We start from the raw sequence: 23634 nt of genomic DNA on the forward strand, positions 1-23634 counted from the left end.
AGGATCCCTTAAGACCCTGGGGAGGGCCCACCTCAGTCCTGAAAAGGCACTATGGGTGGAGGACTGGGCTGTATTGTGCAGTGTCCACTTTCTCAAAGAGTCACCTATTACAAAAGCTCTTTACAGGTACTGCATCCTCTTTCCTTTTCTTTTACTTCCCTCTTTTTCATTGCTTATCTTGCAGTATGCAAATCTAAAAACCTGAGACTGTTTGAGGGAAACTGAATAGAGGGTGAGAAAATACTCAAGTGCTTGCTGTCTGCGTATGGGCTGAAGGATATGCTGTGGACTCTTCTTGCTTTGATTTGGATTTCAAAGAGATGCCCTTGCTCATCATTGTTATAAGATCTTTGTCATTGTTTTAATCAGCTTTTTCACTGTTGTTACCAAAAGACCTGACAAGAACTATTTCAGAGGAGGAAAATTTTATTTTGGTTTCAGACCATTGATGACTAGCTCACTAGGTCTGGGCTGGAGGGAAGCAGCTGGGGACATGCCACCTGGAAGCAGAGAGAAACTGCCTTCACCACAGACAAAATATGCATGCCCCCTGGAAAAAATAAGCACGCCCCCTGGAACCATGTCCTCCAGCTACACCCTACCAATTTACAGTCACCATGAAGTTAATCTGTATTAGAGGATTAATACACACATTAGATTAAGACTTTTATAACCCAATCATTATACCTCTAAGCTTTCTTGCATTGTCTCACATGAGCTTCTGAGGGACACCTAATATCAAAACCATAACAGTCATCTGGAGAAATCGAGGTGTGAGATAAAACTACTATATAGGAAATGCAGTTTGTAACTTACAGAAAACTGATTAATGGTGGGGATGGCAGGACTTGTAAAATTTAATTGTTAATATTGCCCTTTATAAGTGGACTATTATAAATGCTAATTTTTCTCCTATTTGCAGTGCCATATCATTGTAAAAACGCTTGTTAATTTTTGTTCATTAGTGTTGAAAAATAATGTTGAAAGATGTTTGACTAAAGTGCCACATTCAAAAGAGATGGGAGAAGTTAGATTTATATGACCAAAATTATAAAATATTAAAATATGTGTATGTATACATGTGCAAATGTACATTAGAGTAGATATTTAACTTAATATTTAGGCAAGTTCAGCATATTTATGTAAATATTCAATTTAAAATTACTTTTCAAACATTTTAAACTTAGCCAGTATTGATATGCCTATAATTTTCTTCTGGTACTACTGTCACATGTCTTTTAGTTTATATGGTCTAGTATTATGCTACAAGTATTGTTTTCTCATGTTGCTTTACTTAAATCAAAGGTGCCATAACTATTTGCAGGATTGTACATCTTTTCTTCCTCTTGTCTTCCCGTAAGCTTGACTCTAATGATTATTTTCATGCTCTCTCTTTATTTACAGCTTTTCTTCTTGTTACCCCACTAACATCCTCTTATCTGTGACCTTTCCAGGTGGTTTAGGAAGTCTAATCCTCAGGTGTCTGTAAACAGGGAAGCAACAGTCTTTATACAATAAATACTGTGAAATAGCTTTGTTACAGTTGTTGATTTTCTCCTGTCTTTGTCTCTGTTTTCAGGCTATCCTGACAACAGCTCTGGCTCTCAATGTGAAAATCCCCTGGGAGGGTTTCAGGGCTGCCTGAAGCTTATCTCCATTGGCAGCACAGTGGTGGATTCCCATCTCAATACAGCAGGGGGCGCTGGGAAACTTCAGCGACCTTCAGATAGACTCCTGTGGCATCACAGACAGGTAGGGGCCATCCTAGATCATTATAGCACACCTGTTTCAGTTTTTTTCTTTCTTTTAATTAAAAACACAGGCACAACTGTAAAAACACACTTTTTTCATGTCTTTCATGACAGCAGGCTTACCTCTTAAAGATTCCACAACCTTCCACTGGCTAGGGATTGAGTCTTCAACACTTAGCCCTTTAGGGAATATTTAAGATCCAAACTGTAACACATTGAAAATAAGAGAACAACATCTTTGGTTTTAAACAGTTGTTCCTTTCAAACAGTGTTGTCTTGGAAGACACACTCATGGATTTTCCTTTCATATACCTGTAAATCACTTAAAGTCTTACAGAGTATTACTGATGCTTGTAATCACTGATGTGAATAAATACTGACAAGAATAGATACTCTTAAAAATTGTCCCATTACAGAATACAGATTAGACTATTCTAAAATGATAGTGGATCAGTGAGGGCCAGTAAATCAAAGTCATATGTGGTTAGCTCCCTTTTCTATAGGGAAAATGAGAAGTAAATCTTGTTTCAAGAAAGGTTGATGCTTCAGGGAATTTTAGCAATGTTGTAAACAAAATAAAGAAAGAGATTCCCCAGTTGCCCCAGAGCTAAGCACTGCAGTAGTTCAATGAAGATGATAAGAAAAGCAAAGGTTTATCACTATAGTATAATAAAATTGTTAAGCATTGTAATTTTATTCAAGTTTTCTTCTTTACCATATTATCTAACTTTTAAATCATTTTGGCTAAAAGGATAAGCTTAGCCATATAGACTATTTTTTTTTCCTGTACCAGATATACCCAGTTTAATGCCTTTTCTGAAGCAGGGTGTGCAAAAGGTTTATATTGAATACATAAACAAATTCCTTAAATCTTTCCACATCCATGCCTCTGAACCTCTTGAAATAGCTATGTAAAATACTTTGTACAAGAAGTTTATTCTAAATTTATCACTAATTGAAATTTCATGTCATAGCCAATAAACTTTAAGTCACAATTGCAATTTGGCAATGTGTTCATAAGGACCATATTTCTCCAGTATGTGAAATATTGTCTCATATTTTTTAAATGCAAATGTTTATGTTGTCATGTTCACAGTTTATTCTTTTGTAGTGAAATCAAAGAGACAAATAATTTTAGTCAGAAACCTACAATCCTGATTTTCAGAATATAGTTTTTTTGGGGATTGGGGGAGATGGCAAAGAAACTGCCATCATTCATAAGGAGTAACTGCAGCCAGCTCTGGTGCCCAAGTTTCAGTGTCAGGAGAGGATCCAGACATCAAATCATGGGGTGCTGATTTCCTTTAAGAATCCATGTCACTTACTTTATTAGTCCAAGGATTGCTACGGAGCATGGATTTTATGAAGTACATTTCCTTGTTCAACATATAAATATTCTGGCAATGATGGACAATAATTAAAAAGAGAATTAAATGAACAGAAACAACGACATCCGCTATTGTTGTGAAGACATAAAATAACACTGACATTGGTATCTTCAGGATAGAGCTCCTACCCAGGGTGACAACTGTCCAGTGGGCTAGAGGTCAAAGGTTGGAAGTCATATTTCACTGGCAGTTGCCTAAGTTATCAGTATAATTGTGGAACTCACAGGAAGTTGTTTTAGTATAGCCAGAATTACCTTACAAAGTGTGGTGAATTCTCAATATTTGTCTTATGTAAAGAATCAGAGCCAGACACGGTGATGCACACCTGTAATCCCAGTGGCTCAGGAGGCTGAGGCAGGAGGATCAAAAATTTAAAGTTAGTGAGGCTCTGAGCAACTTAGACTATGCCTCAAAAAAAAAAATTAAAAGTTGGGGCTGGGGATGTGGCTCAATGGTTAAGCATTCCTGGGTTTAATACCTGATATTATATATATATATATATATATATTTATTTATTTATGAGTATACATGAGCATATGTATAAATGTCACCAAAATGAGAATATTTTTCCATATCACACTTAAAAGTCCTTAGAAGTGTATAAGTATGTATGTACCTTTCCTTAGAGATTTCTAGAATATTAGAGAATCTTCCTTAAGTAAAAAGTGAGTTAATGGCTACTAAGTTGTTATGAAAATAGCCAAGAGTACTTTGTATGGTAATATTGTCACTAATTGTAAGTTTTTATGGTTCTGATGGTTTAATGTCTAAAAATATGCCCTCATTCTAATAAGAAAAACATTGGTTTTTCTCTTATTCTTTAGGCCATACCTATTAACTACATGTCCAATACACCATAAAAATAGATTCATTTCAAAACAGGACAAAACAAACATCCCCAACCCCAGGCTTTCACCAGCCCTCTGCACTGCACCAAAACATCTACCCAGACCACTTCTCTGCCTGCCAAGAACATTCATATTTGCTCAAATACAGTCATAATAATCAGGGGATTTTATAACATATCCATCTGGCAAAGGAATTAATAATTACTGATATATAGACTATTCCTGGCTCAAATGACAAAAAGATTATGAAAAGATGTTTGTAATCTGACAGGAATGTAATTTCCCTTCCTGAGCCAAATCAGGATGCATCTACATGGAGTGATCTGTCTTCTGGTTGTTCCAAGAGATGCTTTATGGGGAAAATGGCCACTTGCTTTGGCATGCAAGTGTGTTAACTTTGTGTTAGCTTTCCTACCCACAAAGAGGAAGAAAAATTTATTTGTGCTCATGATATTAGAGATCTTGGTCCATGGTTGGCCAGCTCTGTTGCTCTGACCCTGAGGTAAGGCAGAGCATCACGGTGGAAGATCAGGGCAGAAGAAAGCTGCTGAGCACATGCTGAGACAGAGGGAGAGAGAAGGGAAGAGTCCCAGGATAGATATTGTGCAAGGTCATGTTCCCAGTGACCTACTTCCTCCAGCTAGGTCTCACTCCATTCAGTCCATTCAGATATCAGTGGGTTAATCCAGTGATGAGAGCAGAGCCCTAATCATTGCCTAAAAGCCCCACCTCTGAACCTTGCTGTATTAGGGACCATGCTTCCTATACATGAGATTTTGGGGACATTCCATATTTGAACCATAATAGGCTTCAAGGATGATAGTAGTGGAAATGGGAAATTATATATTATACCAATTGTGTTTTGGATATTAGGATTTCAATTTCCTCTAACTCTGGTCACAGTGTTTTTTCTTATCTGTCGGTGGGACCATCATTGCCACCTCTTCCCATCTGCATGGTCTCAGGCTGAGTATTCATCTTCTCCATGCCAACTCCAATGGCACATATTGTACATTTTATTTTTAAACAAAAAATTGAAAATTACTACAAACTTAGAGTTCTTTATTAGTTTTTAAAAAATTGTGTTCCAGAACACTTTAAGGTAAAATATAATATTATTTATTCCTTTAACAATAATTTTCAAAATATTAAAAAGTGTGGAATGTACAGAGTTTGAAAATACCAGAAAGGAAAACAATGAACTGTTTTGTTTTTTCAAATTGATGGTAAAGGGGCCTGACTCTGCCCTAGTCAGGCCACCCCCATGGGTTCTGAAGTGCAATGTTTGAGCTACCAGCACCCTGAAGAAGCTGTGCCTTGATACAGCTTAGGAATTGACATACCAGGGTCCAGGGACTGCTGCTTGCTTTTGTTAATAATGTTCAATTGAGACACAGCCATACCAGTTCATTTGCATAATGTCTATATTCACTTTCTCCTAATAATTGCAGAGCTGTGTGGTTTTGGCAGAGACTATGTGGCCTACAGGCCTACAATATTTAGTATTTTTCCCTTTATAGAAAATTATGCCAATCCATTCTGTAGTAAATAGGATGAAATGAAAGTTGGTGGGGAGTGGGAGGTTCTCTGGCACTATGTGGAGAGCTGTCTCATTTCTGTTGGGTCAAGACATGCTGTTCAAGGAAAAGGAAGAGATGCCTGAATGGGGCAGAAGGTGGGTAAGTCAATTCAGTTGGAGGCAGGCAGTAGAAGTAACAGCCTTGTCCAAGTCCCCAGTGCTAGGGGGAGTCTGACCCCCGTGTGGATGGCTGGTGTAGAAGTTCTGCGTTGAGGAGATCAGTGGGTGTTGGAGATGGGGCTGCCTCTCCAGTCATGGGATACATCAGGCTAGAGGCCTGGGTGCTAACTTGAAGGCTTAAATATTCATCTGAGATGCCCTGGGAAATTGCTAAAGGACTTGAAGTTAAGAAGTCACTTGTGTGTGTGTGTATAAGCAAGACTCTGAGCACAGAGTCTTGACACATGACCTGGGTGCAGAAAACAGAGAGACAGTGTATGATTGGAGGCCAGGAAACCTGGTAAGAAGCTTCTGCAATTTCTCTCAACTGAAAAATAAGGATAAGATAAACTAAGGAACCAGAAAATATGAATGATTTACAAACTCTTTGGAGAGCAGAATCACAGGTTGACTTGCTGCAAGCCTTTGGGGTAATGGCAAGGGAACAGTCAAGGCTAATCCCACGTAGAGAGCTGGTTAAAGGCTAGTGTCATTCAGTAGAATGATGATGTGGGAGAAGCAGGATATTTGGAGGGGCAGGACCCAGAGGTTCAGCTATTAAATCTTGATATAGTGGGAGGACTACAGAAGCAAACAACCTTAAAGTTGAGAAGAGACTGAGACGTGTCACCTACAGGAGTTTTCACCTAAAAGCATAGATGTATTTTTTAGCTTATCATTTGAGAGAAGATGATCCTGCTTCTACCCAGTCATTTGCAAACAAGACCTCTCTCTGCCTATTCACGAAATGGCTCATTGGTGGTGAACTGAATTTTTCCTCTTAATTATGAGTGTCTTTTCTTCTTAGAATTTTCTGTTGTTAGAACTGAATACCACAGCATGGGTGTTTTACAAAAAAAATAGGGGTTTAGCTGAGTGTGGTGGTACATACCTGTAATTCCAGTGACTCAGGAGGCTGAGGCAGGAGGATCACAAGTTCAAGGTCAGCCTCCACAACTTAGCAAAGCCCAAGCAATTTAGCAAGACCCTGTATCAAAATTTAAAAATAAATAAATAAAATAAAAGAATAGAGGTTTATTTAGCTCACTGTTCTGGAGGCTTGGATGTCCAAGATGGGACAGTTGCATCTAGTGAGGGACTTCTTGCTGCATCAGCACATGGTGAGACAGCAAGTGTTTCACCTCTGGTCTCTCTTCCTCTTCTTATAAAGCCATTAATGCCATCATGGTGGACCCACCCTAAGGACATTGTCTAACTGTAATTACCTCCCAAAGCCTCACCTCCAGCTACTCTAACTGTAGCCAACATGTAAATTTGAGGATAAAGTTTCCAACCCATGAACTTTTGGGGGACATGTTCCAACCATAGTAGCTGCTATGAGCAAATCTATACACCGTCTCCCACTTCAAGTCCTGTAAATATATGCTGGATAATTTAACTGACTGCCAGAATCAGCTCTCCACCAGGCTAAAAACCCTGGTCTCCTAACAATTTTTGAAACATGAAAGTATAAAGAGGTATCTGAATCCTTGTTCCCCTTTTCTACATCAACTCTGGTTGACATCTTCTTGGAATCTATACATGTTTAGGCCCTTGCAGTGTTTGGAGGAGCCATGAGGTACCTTCTCATGGACTCTGACTGTTCTTGGAGCAGACTGATATTTCCTCACTGCTGTGTAAACAGTGGCAGGGTGCTGAGCACATGGCTCCCCATGAACCCCAGATCTTTGGCAGTGAACTATATTCAAGTTAGATAAGATACTCATAGATGTACCTACACACTCTCACAGATGTATTTATGCATACTCATGTGCAGGTACATTCACACAAGGGCACACACAGGCACACACTCAAGCACACTTACACACACTGGTATACTCTTACAATCGGCACACAGGCACATATAACTTGGGCACACTAACATTCCAGCATATGCATGTTCAGGCTCTCACATAGGCACACACCCAATGTGGTGGGGTACACTGACATGTTGGATTTTTCTCATTGTATCTGGTATCTGGTCCTCTCTGTGGACTCATGATCTAGCCAGGAATGTAGGGACTGGGGTTATGGGAGAAGCCCTCAGGCCTGGAGGACGCCATTAACTGCAGCCACTGAAGTAAGAGCTTCAGAGGGCCTGGTGTTGGTGGTAGAGGTAAGCAGGTTGGTCTGCCCCCCCAGCCCTGGGTATGAAGAGACATCACTGTTTTCTCCTGTGAAGTGTACCTTCCAACCCTTAACACTGAATCTGGCTTCTTTCCCTTGAAATCTGGAAGGCCTCTTGTCAGTGTTCATATGTGTCCTCTTATAAGAAATTGGGTTTCATTCTAGTGTCAGTGTCCCAAATGACAAAGCAGGATTAACTTTGACAGAGGTATCCCAAAGTTTCTACTCCTTCTACTCCTTGGAAGAAGCAGACATCAAGCCCAAGAGGAGAATTGGCAGTTTTGTAACTTTTGCAAACAGTTGAGGCTTTTGTGTTCTGTGCTCATAGTTTAAACTCCATGAGGAAATGAGTTATGGGCCTCACCTGGACCTGGAAACCATTCTTCAGAGTCACAGTCTTGTCCTTCACATTATAGACAAGGGAGTTCACTCCTTCAACCTTCTTCCTCATCCACCATTTTCAGAGTCCTGCTCAGGGATATTTCTGACCAGCCATAAAAGGTCAGGATGGTGGTATTAGAGTGAGGCACTCTGTTCCTCAGGGGAGACCCATAAAGACCAGGCCTCAGATACAGGATGCCCTCAGCCTCCCCCTTACAAGCTCCCAACACTGGGGCTGAAAAGGAATTGTCATGCCAGGTCTGGGAAGTTCACCACCACTTACCACATCTATGCTATGAAGAATGGCCACTCCACCATCCTGGCTAGCAGCACCTTGCTGGTTCTACTGTGGGTCTGCCATCTCAGGAAGCACATAAGTGTTGCAAAGCTAGAGCTGAGGGATATGGAGACCAGAGCTCCTGCCCGAAGCTGTAACTCTCTAGTTAACATCCTGGGCTTGGCATTGATACTACTTGTATAATCCATATAGAAGGAATAATGTCAGAACTATAGAGAACAGCTAAACCAGACTAGAACTAGTTCAGGTTTTTTAATGTTTGGTATGAAATGTCTGGCTTTTGGTATCTCTGCTATATTTTGTTCTGTTTCCTTCCACTGCTATGTAATTGACCTGCTGACTTTCAAGGTATGGGTATCCCATCTTCAGCATTCACTCTGTAAAGTAAGCTGAACAGGCTTTTGTATGAATCTCATAATATAAATGTGACCTTCACTGGTATAAACTGATTATCAGTGTATTCTCAACATTGATCACTTTAAGATTAACAATCTGTTTTGAACACTGTCAGAATTTACAAATAAGCATTATCCCAGTAGACTCTCAAAATCAAATACATATTTCTTTCTTAAAGTAAAAACAAATTTGCCTGTTTCCTATTTTTATTGACATTGAAGATTTTCCCTTTGTTTTTTTTTCAAGGAAAACCAAAGATTTAGAAGATAATCTGGAAGGCCTCTTGTCAGTGTTCATATGTGTCCTCTTATAAGAAATTGGGTTTCATTTCTAGGTGGGTGTGGTGGAAAGATGTGTCCCCCTTGTGTCTGTCTATGGTTGTTGCAAGCAATTTATATCCTGATTATGTATGAAATCAATCTTATGTTTTTGTAAGAAGCAAACAGTTTTTCTGATAAAAAAAACAAAGTGTTGAAAATGTATCTGTCACAAATGCATGAGAATCTACTGCACTTACGAACTTGTGGTTGTGTCAAGTGACCTTGAGGACAAACTCCAGTCTTTGGTCCTGTTGAAAGGTTTCCGTTGACTATTGTCCTTCATCTTTCCCTGTACATGCACATTTTATTATGACTGAATGTGGGAAACAGCAGTGTGTCTGTCTGTCCTTCTTTAGGTGTTTGCCCAGCTATTGTGAACACGGGGGTGAATGTTCCCAGTCCTGGGACACCTTCTCCTGCGACTGCACTCACACTGGCTATGTGGGAGCCACCTGCCATTCCTGTAAGCCACACAACCCACTGGCTCTCCTTTCTGTTCTTATATCCCATTCATCCTTTTGTGCATATGTGTTTGTGTCCATGCACCCATGTACCAGAAAACAGGAAGCAATAGTCTTTTACAGACTTGTTTTTAGCTGCTTTATTTTTGATCAATTTTATTTCCCATTGATGTCAAAGTAGCTTTAAAAATTCATAGTATCAAATAGAAGAACACAGAGAGCAAAAAGGAAAAGAATCAGCAAAGGGAAAATAAGTGTAGTAAAATAAAATATAGCAGGAGGTTAAAAATAAATAAACTGCACCCAGAACACACAATGTGAGCTGGGTGTGGTGGGACATGCCTATAATCCCAGTGGCTCAGGAGCAGAAATAGGAGGATTGTGAGTTCAAAGCCATCCTCATCAACAGCAAGGTGCTAAGCAACTTAGTGAGACCCTGTCTCTAAATAAAAAACAAAATAAAGCTGGGTATGTGGCTCAGTGGTTGAGTGCCCCTGCATTAAATCTCTGGAACAAAGAAAAAGAAAAAGAAAAATGAAAAACAAACAATGTGATATCTTGTTCTGTTCCTTGATCTGGGTACACATATACTTCTCAGTTCTCAGTTCTTTCTTGTCTTCTAAAGAAAATGTGTGGCCAGGATGTCAATATAAAATTGAATGAGGAACACCTCAGAAGTACCAGACGAGGAGTAAATGTGGCAGTAGTTCTAGAAAATGAAGAGAAAATAGTAAACTTTCAGGTCCCACCCAGTCTTGCTGTTGTTTGATAGTGAAGGAGATGGAAAGAATTAATATCTGCAGAATTTATCAAATGCATGCACAGTTTTAGTCCTCTGCATGTTTTTATTCCTTGAATACTCAAAACAACCATAGGAGATAAGAGTTATTATCACCTACACTTAGCACTTGGGGGAGGAAGGAGGCTGAGGAGATTGACAGCAGACTTATAGCTCTAAGACTGGAGCCAGGACTGTCAAATACCACTCATCTCCTTCCTCAAGAATTATTCTCTGTCACACAGATATAAACACAGATTATTTGGTCACAGTCACAGAGTTAACACTGAGATGGTCCCTTTTACTTACAGCTTACTTAGTTTTCAAGCTAATAAAATCTTATTGACCACTAATCATTAGTTTCTAGAAGCATATGACAGAGCCCATGAAATACTCATGTTTTTTCTAATTATTAGCTTTTGCTTCTATTTGTTTTAGATTTGTTTGTTTGCTGGTTGGTTGGTTGGTGTTTTAATTTGTGTGTCACTCCTGATACTTGGGGTCCTGTCTCCATAGTACTTCCCCTCTCCCTTGGTCTTTAGAGGAGGAGTATGACATTTCATGTCTGCTTCCTTCAGTCCCTCCTGATAGGGGGATACTAGCATTGTATCATTAAAAAAAAAACCCTTCCATGGTCCTGGTGCAGTAGTGTACACATGTGTAAAGCTGATGCAGGAACATTGCCAGTCCAAGGCCAGCCTTGGCAACTTAACAAGACTCTCAGCAACCTACTGAGATCCTGTCTCAAAATAAAGACTACAAAGGACTGGGGATATAGCATAGTGGTAGAACACTTTCCTAGAATGTGCAAGGCCCTGGATTTAATACCCAGGACTGAGTGGGGATAAGAAAAAAAACAACTATTCCTTGTGAATTAATTTTATTCCGGTACAAACTATGAGGTGCATAATGCAGAGAATGGATTGTCATAAATCTAACTTTGCAGGAACTGAATCTCAGGGAACTAGTGTGGATTTGGAATGAGACCCCTGGGTCTCCAGATGTGGGATTTCCACAGAGAAGCAAAAGAAGATGACTCCTCCCCCCTCTATATCCAGTGATCAGTTCCACTCGCATCTTCACTGAGTTTTACATTGGTAGGTAAGAATTTGCTAAGGAATGTCTCCTTTGAAAGGAGTTAGACATCTAACCTTGGGCTAGGGATTTGGTCACAGTCACAGAGTTAACACTGAGATGGTCTCTTTTACTTACAGCTCCCTCATCACATTAGAAAAGTGTCTTAGACAAAGCAGATACCAACTAAATGTGTTTGTTATCAGTAGCTGAGATCTAAACATAATTCTAAGTAACACTGAGAAGAGAAACTTTATTGATAAATGTAAAGGGTCTTCTCCCTGTGGCACATGATTTAGTTTGTTAATGAATTGATTTTATTGTGATTCTCTAAGGATATATCAAAAGAAAGTTGGATATTGCCAAATCAAAACCAAGTGATCATAAAGCCACTATTTTTATGTGGGATAGAGGACAGGGATGGGGGTTCTAAGTTTAAAATTATTGCATATTTACATTCCCGTTTATATTATTTTGTTTCCTAATTATTCTTCCTCTTTTTGTTCTTCTAGGCAATTTGATATGTGTATGTATCACTGTGAGCTGTGTTCCTAGGTGGTTATTGGCATGTTTGTTTATTTATGGAAACGTGAATATTAGTGGCCCAAAGCCAAGAATGTTGAGAAAACAATTTATATTGTTTATATTTCCATCAGTTGGAGATGGTAATAGTTGGACTCTTGATTTGGTGGCCTCTGATTTAGACCCTTGACCATATTTAACAAAGAACATTTTCTTTTATAGTATCCTTGAACTAAGCAGACATTTCTTTTGCTTTTTATTTTATTTTTATTTTATTTTTTATTGTTGGTTGTTCAAAACATTACATAGTTCTTGATATATCATATTTCACACTTTGATTCAAGTGGGTTATGAACTCCCATTTTTACCCCGTATACAGATTGCAGAATCACATCATTTACATATCCATTGATTTACATGTTGCCATACTAGTGTCTGTTGTATTCTGCTGCCTTTCCTATCCTCTACTATCCCCCCTCCCCTCCCCTCCCCTCCCCTCTTCTCTCTCTACCCCTCTACTGTCATTCATTTCTCCCCCTTGTATTATTTTTCCCTTTCCCCTCACTTCCTCTTGTATGTAATTTTGTATAACCCTGAGGGTCTCCTTCCATTCCATGCAATTTCCCTTCTCTCTCCCTTTCCCTCCTACCTCTCATCCCTGTTTAATGTTAATCGTCTTCTCATGCTCTTCGTCCCTACTCTGTACTTTTTATTCTGTGAGATGAGAGAAAAATAACTTTTATTCTCCTCCCTGGGTCATTCTTAACTATTTGAAATGGGGGGAATATATATATATATATATATATATATATATATATATATATATATATATATATATATATATATGTGTGTGCATGTGTGTTACATAATGTATATAGGTTATATATCAGTACATATATAAAATATACACACATAATATATATAAACACATGTGTGTGTGTGTGTGTGTGTGTGTGTGTAGAGAGAGAGAGAGAAAGGGCCATCGCTGTGGAAAGGCCTAAGTTTATATCCTATTAGTATGTCTTGTCTTGTGTCCCTTGCTGAACCACTGCCCAAGTCTGTCTTTGTGGACACTTCGTCTGATGCTTTTGCATTTCTTTCCTAGCAGTTGTAACCTGCATTTGAGGTTTTCCAAAGGGTTTCCTGACAAGGCAATGTGTGACCCACACTAGGTTGACTACTCATTAAAAATTGCTAAATATCAATTAGGTTCACCATCTGCAGATTTTAATCTCTTGCCTTGTACATAGCAAAGCATTTGTGTACAAATTAAGAAGTCAGTCATGAATTAGAATAAAGCAAAATTTTAAAAAGTCATGTCAATATTTTGATTTTTTAAATTTCAATTTGCAAAGCATTTAAGGAAGTGTCTTTTTGGAATGAATTTAAAATGGCATTAAAAGTTGCTGATATGTAAAATTCAACTCATTGGAAAAATGTGTTTTAAATATGAATTGTTTTAAGTGAACAAAAGATGTAATTACTGAGTAAAGTTTTTTTTAAAAAAAAATCAATGATTATTAGATAATAACAACATTTAGGCAGGTGTACTTGAGATGCTTAAAAATATTATGAGGTAGAACTTGTACTAGACGAGAAGTCTGGTTTGCTTGATTTTGAAAATAAGAATGTGTAGGATTCTGATTCACAGTAGTATCTCCAAATCTTTCACTCTGTGCTTCTGAATCTTTCTGCTGCCTGATTGAGATGGAAGAACACCCTCCTAGAGAAGATGTGACCAAAGGCAATGGCAGGATGAATGTCATGGGAGAAAAGTCCCATGCCATGAGCAGCAGAGAGGAGCCCATTCCCTCACAGCCCCTCTGTGATACTGTATCTTCTTTGCAGCTCTGTATGAGTGATCATGTGAAGCTTACAAGCACAGAGGAAACTCTTCAGGCTTCTACTTCATAGACTCAGATGGAAGTGGCCCTCTGGGACCAGCTCTTGTGTACTGGAACATGACAGGTATGTTAAGCTTTTCTGTAATAGTTAAATTCCTATGTGTGTTTGCTGTGTACAAAACCAAAATGAAGAAAGTCAAGCATTTAACTTGCTTATTTAAGTTGACATGCTTATTTAGATGTGCATTGTGATTGTAATGTGATGGCCAAAAAGTGTTAAAAAATGTTATAAAGCAGTTAAAAGGTGGTGATTAAGAGTTGTGTCATTATTTTCTGGAAATGTTCTTTCCTTGTGAAATAATTACCACTAAGTCTTTTGCTTTTAGTCTAAAGCAAAAGGATGATTTTTTTTTACATCCATAAATGTCAAAAACTTCAGAGAATGTTCACTCTCTTTTTTCATGGTGATGTAGATGGAGCTTGTGGCCTCACACCTGCTAGGCAAATGCTTTACAGCTGAGCTTCATTCCCAGTCCACTATTCTCTTTCTAAATTTATGAAAAAGTGCTCTTTGCTGTCTTTGAATCTTTCTAAAATATATATTTTTATCCTGGATTTATTGAGGTATAATTGACAAATATATATATATATATATATATATATTATATATATATATATATATTATATATTTAAAGTATACAACCAGATGTTTTGAAATATGTATACATGTTGAAATGCTTGCCTTCATTAAGCCAGTTAGCATAGTCATCACCTATGCCATTTATAGTTCTTTCTTTTTTTTCTCTTCTTTGGTGAGACATTTGAGATCTACTGTCTTAGTAAATAATGAGTACAGTGTGGTTATAATCACACTGTACATTACATTATCCAGGCTTATTCATCCTTCATATCTGAAACTTTGCACTCTTTGACGAACATATCTCTATTTCCCTCTTGCCCATCCCCAGAAACCACCATTCTACTCTGTACTTTTAAGGTGCCTTGTTTAGGGGCTGGGGATGTGGCTCAAGCGGTAATGCGATTGGCATGCACGGGGCGCTGGGTTTGATCCTCAGCACCACATAAAATAAGATAAAGATGTTGTGTCCACCAAAAACTGAAAAATAAATATAAAAAAAGAGTGCTTTGTTTAGATCCACATAATCACATGAATTTTTCTGGAAAAAAATGATGTTTCTAAACATACGTACTTCATGTAACCATGTATTCATATGCAACAATGTGTGAAGGAATACCTTCTTTACCTAGAAAATCAGTTTTAAAATAATTGTGGTAGATAACAATAAATACATATTGTACATAAATCCTTGACTCTTTCTATGTGACATATGCTCCTGCAAGTATAGGAGCTCAAAAAATCAAGTCTAGTGGATGATAACTACCCTAACTTAATTGGTGTGAGCCATGGCCTCTCTGAACATACAGCACTGTCCATTCCTTTGTAACTGTGTCTGTGCATAAGCTTTCCTTCTCAACATCATTTCACCAACCAAAAGGGGCAGCCCTCCTTTGGAGAACTGTTTCTGTATTACCCTAATGGTATAGAAACAGGTACTTCAATCTCTGCATAACTTGACCCTACACATCTGAAATAATGTTCAGAAAAAAATCAACTCTAGATGATACTAAGGTAATTATGACTTAGCTATAATTTGGTATCCCTGTTATTACTACTATATACTGTCTTGATAAAGTTGTAACTTCCACAAGGAAGGAATTATCCATGGGTTAATTTATGAAGGTTTCAAATAGCTTAAAAAATCCTGATGTAGTTTTTATACCTACTACCTCTTCATGGGTAAAACAAAGTCTGAACATTTTGGCAGTGACTAATCATACAATGCAATTAGCATTAAGATGAAATATATATATATATATTATATATATATATATATATATATATATATATATATATATATATATATTCCTTTTTGAGTGTGTACCAGTCAAGTGTGAGAGCTCTCAAGGCATTGCTATGAATGTGCCTTTAGCTGTTTTAGAATTTGGGGCAAGCATTTTATCATCAATACTGACAGAAACATTGCAGTGTGATTGCAGAGAGAAATGCACTGGCTTAATTTTGCCAAAAGATGAGTGATCAATAAAATATGTGGGAAAACAGCCAAGGAGATCTTCCTAGATATTGTCAGTGCCAGAGATGATACCAGGCTTTCAAGTTATTCAGGGTCTTAATTGTTTTGCTTTCATTACTGCGGATCAGGCAGGAACAAATAAGTTTTTAAAAGATAGTGGCATCCCAATTATACATTTCTCTTTTATTAGTTAGGAGTTTAATTATCACTGACGTCTAGGGCATGCTAAAGATTTTCATAATTTTGTGTTAACCCTGTTCACAGGATCCATATCTATTGAAAAATCCCAAGATCCATCTATTGAAAAAACCCAAAATCCATAGAAAAGTATAGAAAATCCCAAGGACATTCCATGATCAGTAAGGTTTTGGTGTCTGTATCTGCTTTGCTAACAAACTGTTAACAGGTGCTACAGTTTGGGTCTTGAATGTCCCCAAGGGACTATGTATGGAAGGCTTGGTTTCCATACTGGCACAATTGGGAGTTGGAAGAACATTACGGAAGTGGTCCTTAGAGAAGATCTTCATGTCTCTGGAGACGTACTCTTGAAGAAGCTTGTGGGACCTTTGTCTCTTCTTCTTCCTCCTTTGATTCCTAGCTTGATGACAGCAATGTGCTCTTCCAGGCACTCCACAGCATTGCCATCTGGCACACCCACCAGGGACCCAAAGCATGGGGTTCTCCTGATGTTAAACTGGAAACCCCTAAACTGTGAGCCCAAGTGGGCCTTACTCTTTATACGTTAATTATCTCAGGTGTTTTGTTGTGGTGACAGAAAGATGACTAACACAGCAGACTTGGTAAGGCTAAGGTAGGTCACCTTTATAAAGAAAGACGTTTGCTGTCACAGGGAAGACTTGGAAATTGATTTTTTGACTGTCCACAGTTTGATTGTAGTGAACAGAAAGTGTTTTAATCATCATAGGTGAACATGTGGTTCAGGCCATGACAAGATAGTTGTACAAATATATAAAGTCCCTTTGGATATACCACTGGTTCAAAAGCATTTTGTTTTAATGCTTAATCATATGGAATGATACTAACTTGATTTTATTCTTTGTAATTGCTGTTACCCTTCTAAGACTGAAACTTAACAACATCTTCCAGAAAGCAGAGGTACTTATAGTCTAAATGGTAAGACATGAAAAAAAAAAAAAAGTAGATGCTCAGTTTTTGATATCGGTTAACTTGGGCCAATATGTGACATAGTGATATAACTAATGTAAGCTTAGTTTTGTTGCCATAAATTTAATAAAGGACCTCTGCCTATGGGAGAGAAAATGCAAAATCAGCTTGCTAATACTCTGGTCAATTCATACCCAGGGTCAAGGACTTGAAAATTATGTGTTGAGAATATCATTTCCTTCCCCAGGGTGACCAGAAGAAACATCTTTGAAAAGATACAATACTGAGGAGTTGCAATAAAGTGTCTAATAACATTTGACAACAAGGTACTGCTATAAATACAGCTGGGAGTGAAGCATAATAACATCCCAGCACTGTGGAGTGCACATTTTTGGGTGGGGAACCAGACATTAGCATAGTCAGTGAGTCACGTGTGCAGTGCAACATAGGGCAGCAGGTCCCCTGAAGTAAAATAAAGCGAGAAAAGGGGATTTTGACTGTTGACAGGTGAATTATAAATTTGGATAGAGGGATTAAGAAAGCACTCATTTAGAAAGTTCCTCAAGTTCATTGAAAAAATCCAGCTCTGAGAAAAACAGAGAAAAAGTCTTTAGTAAGAGGGAATTAACAAGTACAAAGGCCCTGGAAACGGAGGGTACCTGCAGTGTTTGGAAGGCTATGATAGAATGGGGGCGGAAGGTGCATATTCTAGGACAATTCAGTCCTAGTGTATGAGAACTGGCTCCAAGGTGTCCTGAGACCAGAGAAAGAGGTGAGGCCAACAGATCCAGGATTGGAGGGTGCAATAAATTGGAGAACTTACAGAAGCGTGATCCTGGGTGGCAGCAAGACCAATTAAGATAAAAGTGACTTCATCAAAGCCAAATTGTACCTGGCTTATCTTAAGCTAGGAATCAGGCACACTCCTGGTGCCAGGGCTTAGTTAGAAAGTTCTAAATGCAATTAAAATGTTTCTATTTGTAGCATCCTCGGTTAACTATACAGGAAAACCCAACTGGGTTAACCTGACACAGTCATGGTGGCAGTGATTCAAGATGGCAGCATCCATGTTATTCCTACAGTGGCCCTTCCCTCAAGTCATTTGGCTATAAAGGGGCATGTTGGGGATGCACAACAGTAGCGTGGTTCATGCTTTGAGCCACCATGCCATGACTTTTCTGGAAGCAAGACTGGCTAAGATGTTGCTTTAGTTATTGAGCCAAGCTGGGCATTTGCAGGCTAATTTGGAGCACGAGAGAAGGTAAGAACTGTTGGCATCAGAAGTTATGGACCAGATATCAGTCCAGAGAAAGGAAGGAACAAAAAACAAATTACTCCATTGTCTTATCTGAGCCCAGGTAGGTATAGACATATCAAAGGAGATGGAGACCACTTGGGAGGGAACATATTTGAATAGGGAGCCCAGAATTCCAGTTTTGAATATATAAACTGAGGATCTGTTGATTATAAGAACATGTGTAATAGGTATCCTTAAAACCCAGAGAGTAGTCATGACATCCTTGGCAGTGGAGATTTTTATATATATATATGTTTGGATGTGACTTTATAAGTTAATTTATAATGACCAGCTGGCTCCCACTGCTTGTGACCTCAGTGTGGGGCATATCACATCATAGCTGAGTACTGCTTCTCTGGCTCTACACATCTTAATACCCCAAGAGGCACCTTTGCTTTCTACCAGTGGCTTCTGTGCAACATCCTAGGACAGGCTCTATTTTTATTAGCTTCCTTAGACATTCTCACATTCATGCAGATCTAAAAATTACTGTGCTGGAATTGAGGTTCTTTGATATAAGTGTGCTTAGCCTACCCTGTCATCACCAAAAATTAAAATGCAAAGGCAGCACAGAATGAGAAAATAAAGCCTATGCAGATGCAAAATCTTGTTGCAACTACTCATTTTGCTACCTAAACAACTGCTTCTGTTGTTGTTATTTATGTAGTTTGTTGCTGATAAGATTTAATGATCAACCACTAATCCTTGCTGAGGCTCTCTGTTTCATTCACAAATGCAACAAGCATTGTTCACACATATTAATATAAAATATGAGACATTAATTCTGTGAATTATAGATATTCTGAATTTTCTAAATTTCATCTCTGAAAATCTTAAGAATTTCAAGGCATGTGTATATGTATGTAGAGACCAAGTAATATGAACAATAATTTAGTGACCAAATATTGTTGCATAAATTTTATTTTCAAAGAAAACTATGGTGTTTTCACATTGTATTACAAATGGACAAACATTAAGTATAGATTATTGTTTTACAATGCCTTCTGCATAATGTTTTTATGGAAATTTCTCATTACCTAATTCTTATATTTTTAAAAAATTCAGAAATTAGTATGTTTTTGCATGTGATGAGAAAAAAGTTTCTAAGCCATTAATTAGATTTGAGGTGAAACATCAGGTGGATCATGGAACACAAAGAAAAACAAAACAAACAAAACAAAAAAACAGGACCATGAACAAGAGTTAGAAATGTTTCAGCAAAGATTTCCAAATAATACTAAATATCAAGACTTTTATTAAACTTAAAGCCAAAAGGAAAGCAGCGTGCTATTGATAAATGAGCACAGAGGCCAACCCAAAGACCAATAAATATCTCCAGAAACTGTGCAACAAAGTACTTAATTTAAAGTTTTTAAAATGCAGAATTTTCCCATGGAAAATGCAAAGAAGGAGAAAAGCTACAGCTAAATTGTCCTTAATATTCAGTATTGTGGATGAGTCACATGAGGTGCCCTTTGACAATCTATTTTTTTGTATTTTATTTTATTATTTTTTATTATTGTTCAAAACATTACAATGCTCTTGATATATCATATTTCATCCATTTGATTCAAGTGGGTTATGAACTCCCATTTTTACCACGTGTACAGATTGTGGAATCACATGGGTTACACATCTATGTTTATACATACTGCCATACTAGTGTCTGTTGTATTTTGCTGCCTTTCCTATCCCTTACTATCCACCCTCCCCTCCCTTCCCCTCCCCTCCCCTCCTCTTGTCTTTTTTTCCCCCTTTCCCATCACCTCCTCTTATATGTAATTTTGTATACCAATGCAGGTCTCCTTCCATTTCCATGCAGTTCCCCTTCTCTCTCCCTTTCCCTCCCATCTCTCGTCCCTGCTTAATGGAAATCTTTTTCTCATGCTCTTCCTCCCTGATCTGTTTTGAGTTGCCCTCCTTATATCAAAGAAGACATTCGGCATTAGTGTTTAAGGGATAGGCTAGCTTCACTTAGCATAATCTGCTCTAATGACATCCATTTCCGTGCAAATGCCACGATTTTTCTATTTTTTAGTGCTGAGTAATATTCCATTGTGTATAAATGCCACATTTTTTTTATCCATTCATCCATTGAAGGGCATCTAGGTTGGCTGAGGAATCTGCAGTCATACCAACAGGAATTTGCAGTAATAGTCAAGAACTCATGGATTGGTTGTCCATTGCCTTGAAACTGTTGGAATATTGTTTTTCTGATAGTAAATTTCTATGTCAGTATTAGGAAAAATTTAGACACTTTCCTGATAGTATGATTCAAAGAAAGGGACACAATTTCATGCAATCCTAAGGAAAACTAACTTCATACATGTAGTGCCAGGAGAAACCATAGTCTGGTCATTCTGCTATCTCCAATTTTAAACCACAATCATATATACTTGATGTGCATCATTTAGTGATATGATTAAAATTGTATACATATATCATGGTAGTGTTGTAAAGAAATATCTATAGTAATGTCAACGTTGAGGTACCATTGTTGTTAAGAAGTATCCTGGGAACGATTCATAGAGATGACTGAAATCCTGAGCTATGTACCTTCCCAGCTGTGCACATCATGCGTGGCACAACATAGTCCAGGAGATCATGAGACAAGCTCTCTAACATCAGGGAGATAATCTGAGAAACAAACACCCCTCAAACAAGGGTCTACGGAGTGATGTTTCCAGCTTGGTCCAGTTCCCTACTGTACTAGGCACGAATGTCCTTTATGCACTGGAGAAATCAAGCTGCCCCCCAGAGTGGGCATTCTGTGTGGAAGGATGTGTAAATAACAGGTTATTTAACAGATTTCTGAAATAGGTTCCATTTGAAGAATTCACATATGGTACAAGGAAGGAAAGGACAGGGAAGAGATGAGAAAAACAGATCACACATGAAAAAGAAATTTTCAAAAAAAAATTTTTGTTAGAGCTGATAGTAAAGACTGGGGGATACTCATGGTTAAGACTCCCTTTAATATCTGGGGCAGGAAGGAGTCATGTTAGATATGGTGCCATCCTGCTGTCACTATAGTCACTTCATGACTTCTCTTTGGCATATCTGAATTGTAAACTTCACTCTTCATTCACTTAAGAGTCATTATTAAGTAAAGAAAGAATTATTTGAATACAAGCACGGTGACACCATGACAGTTGATCTGATATTCAAGATGGCTACTAAATGACTAGTGTAGACACTCTGGACAGAGGGAAGAATCATGTCTCAAGCAGGATGGAATAGGATGGCATGGGATTTCATCATATTACTAAGAATGAAGCACAACTTAAAGCATAAATTATTTATTTCTGGAATTTTCCATTCAGTATTTTCAGACCACAGGTAACTGAAATCCTAAAAAGTGAAACTGCAGATAAGGGTTATGATTTGGGTAATTGTGTAGCAAAGAGGAGCCAGCTCAACTGGCTCACATACAATTTACATTATAGTTTTTTTTTAAAACCTATAGGATGAGTGGTGTTAGATTTTCTGCTGTACTTTTTACATTTGTTTATTTTTACAGATTTTTTTGTTTCTTTCACTTCTATCTTCTTGCTAGTATTCCCTTCTCTACTTAATCAAACAGCTCCATTTTTAATCCTCCATTTGATTCATACATTCATTTAATCATTCCACAAGTTTAATTTATACCACCAATTCCCAGATACTGTGCTGTTTGAGGAAGAAAATAAAAATAAACTGCTCTCCTAGACCTTCAGTCAAGTGAGGTGAACACCTATTAATTCATTTAACTCAAACACTTCAATAATACTATACATTTTGTATTTGCTGTGTTCATACAAGCTTTGCTATAGGAAATTTGTTAACAGAGGCCCTGAGTGTGGGTGCAGTCACAATTAAACTGCTGGTGAAGGCACCTTTGTTGCAACAGATATTTTCATTGCTTGGACAGTGTCCTGGTTGTTTCCGTTCTGTCTTTTTTCATCACAAAAATTGAGATTGGCAATATGCATAGCATCATTGAATATTCATTGTGTTTTGTTTGCAAATGTTACTTGTTTTACAGATTCTGTAATGTTGAAATGTGAGGAATTAAAAGAAATAGTAAAGAAAGAATAATGATTGTCCTGTACTATGACCCCCACATCTCTTTTATACTGGCATTTGCCTGGAAAGAGCCCTCCCCTCTCCTATTTGGGGCAGCTTACTCTGGCTGGATTTCTGTAGCTTCTAACAGTAGTTCCTAAACAGGCATGCCAGTATGTCTTCAGAAGGGAAATGCCACAGCAGGTCCCTTAAACTGTACCCAGAGGGGAGAAATGCAAATGCTGCAGGGAAGTTTATTTTGCTGTTCTTTCTTCCAAAAAACAAAATGCAACAGCCTTGCCATGAAATGAGATTTGATGAACAATAAAAATACAAATGCTGAGAACCTGGCTAGGTCAACAGCCTGCCTGAGAGTTGCCTTAATAGTCTAACATGTCTAGAATAATAACTTTAAGTCTTAGACACCTCTTGACCCACTCTCTTCATTTACTAAACATAGAAATTGAGGCTCAGAGAAATTCATTTTTTTACTTTTCCAAGATGATAGATAATAATTCATACTTTCTATTGATGATGGCATACTGTTCTGTCTATATCTAATTTTATAAGTGTATATACAATGTTCTCTATGAACAAATGATTTTGCTATAGTGCCATGTAGTAGGTTGAAATCCAAAGGGAGACACTAATAATACCATCTCATGTTAAATGAGCATTTGGAATATGCCAGGCCTGGAAAGAGAACAAGCTCATATATGAGTTGCCTCAAGAGAGCAAAAGTCCTTTTAGTGTGACAGTGGCAACCACGTATATGGATGAGCAGACAGACTCCCATAATTTTATTCATGTGACTTAGAAACTGAAATGACACCCCTTTCAATGTCATGGGAATGAGGCTGTGAAGAACAGAAATCCTTTTTTTATTTTTAGAAAGAAATTTTTTTTAATATTTATTTTTTAGTTTTCGGTGGACACAACATCTTTATTTTATTTTTATGTGGTGCTGAGGATTGAACCCAGTGACCCGTGCATGCCAGCCAAGCGCACTACCGCTTGAGCCACATCCCCAGCCCCAGAAATCTTTTTAAGTGAACTTTCAGGAGAGAGCTGTTGATGCTGTGGAGTGGTAGGGATCTAGGTACATCTCACTGAATCTTCCTGTGTTGA

The 23634-nt window shown here is 38.0% G+C and overlaps 1 protein-coding gene across 1 annotated transcript in view; it reads left to right on the top strand.

The window, feature by feature from the left end:
* Positions 1–16755, top strand: part of LOC124077206 (contactin-associated protein-like 3) — a 60413-nt gene extending 43658 nt beyond the window's left edge. Inside the window, 5 exon segments of the mRNA XM_046421454.2 lie at positions 1580–1677; positions 1679–1752; positions 9604–9710; positions 13931–14067; positions 16639–16755. Coding sequence (XP_046277410.1) covers positions 1580–1677; positions 1679–1752; positions 9604–9710; positions 13931–14067; positions 16639–16755 — 533 coding nt within the window.
* The last annotated feature ends 6879 nt before the right edge of the window (positions 16756–23634 follow it).

Source organism: Marmota monax, unplaced genomic scaffold (assembly GCF_021218885.2).
Source record: "Marmota monax isolate L192 unplaced genomic scaffold, Marmota_monax_Labrador192_F-V1.1 WCK01_AAM20220418_F8-fsc01333, whole genome shotgun sequence".
Lineage (NCBI taxonomy): Eukaryota > Metazoa > Chordata > Mammalia > Rodentia > Sciuridae > Marmota > Marmota monax.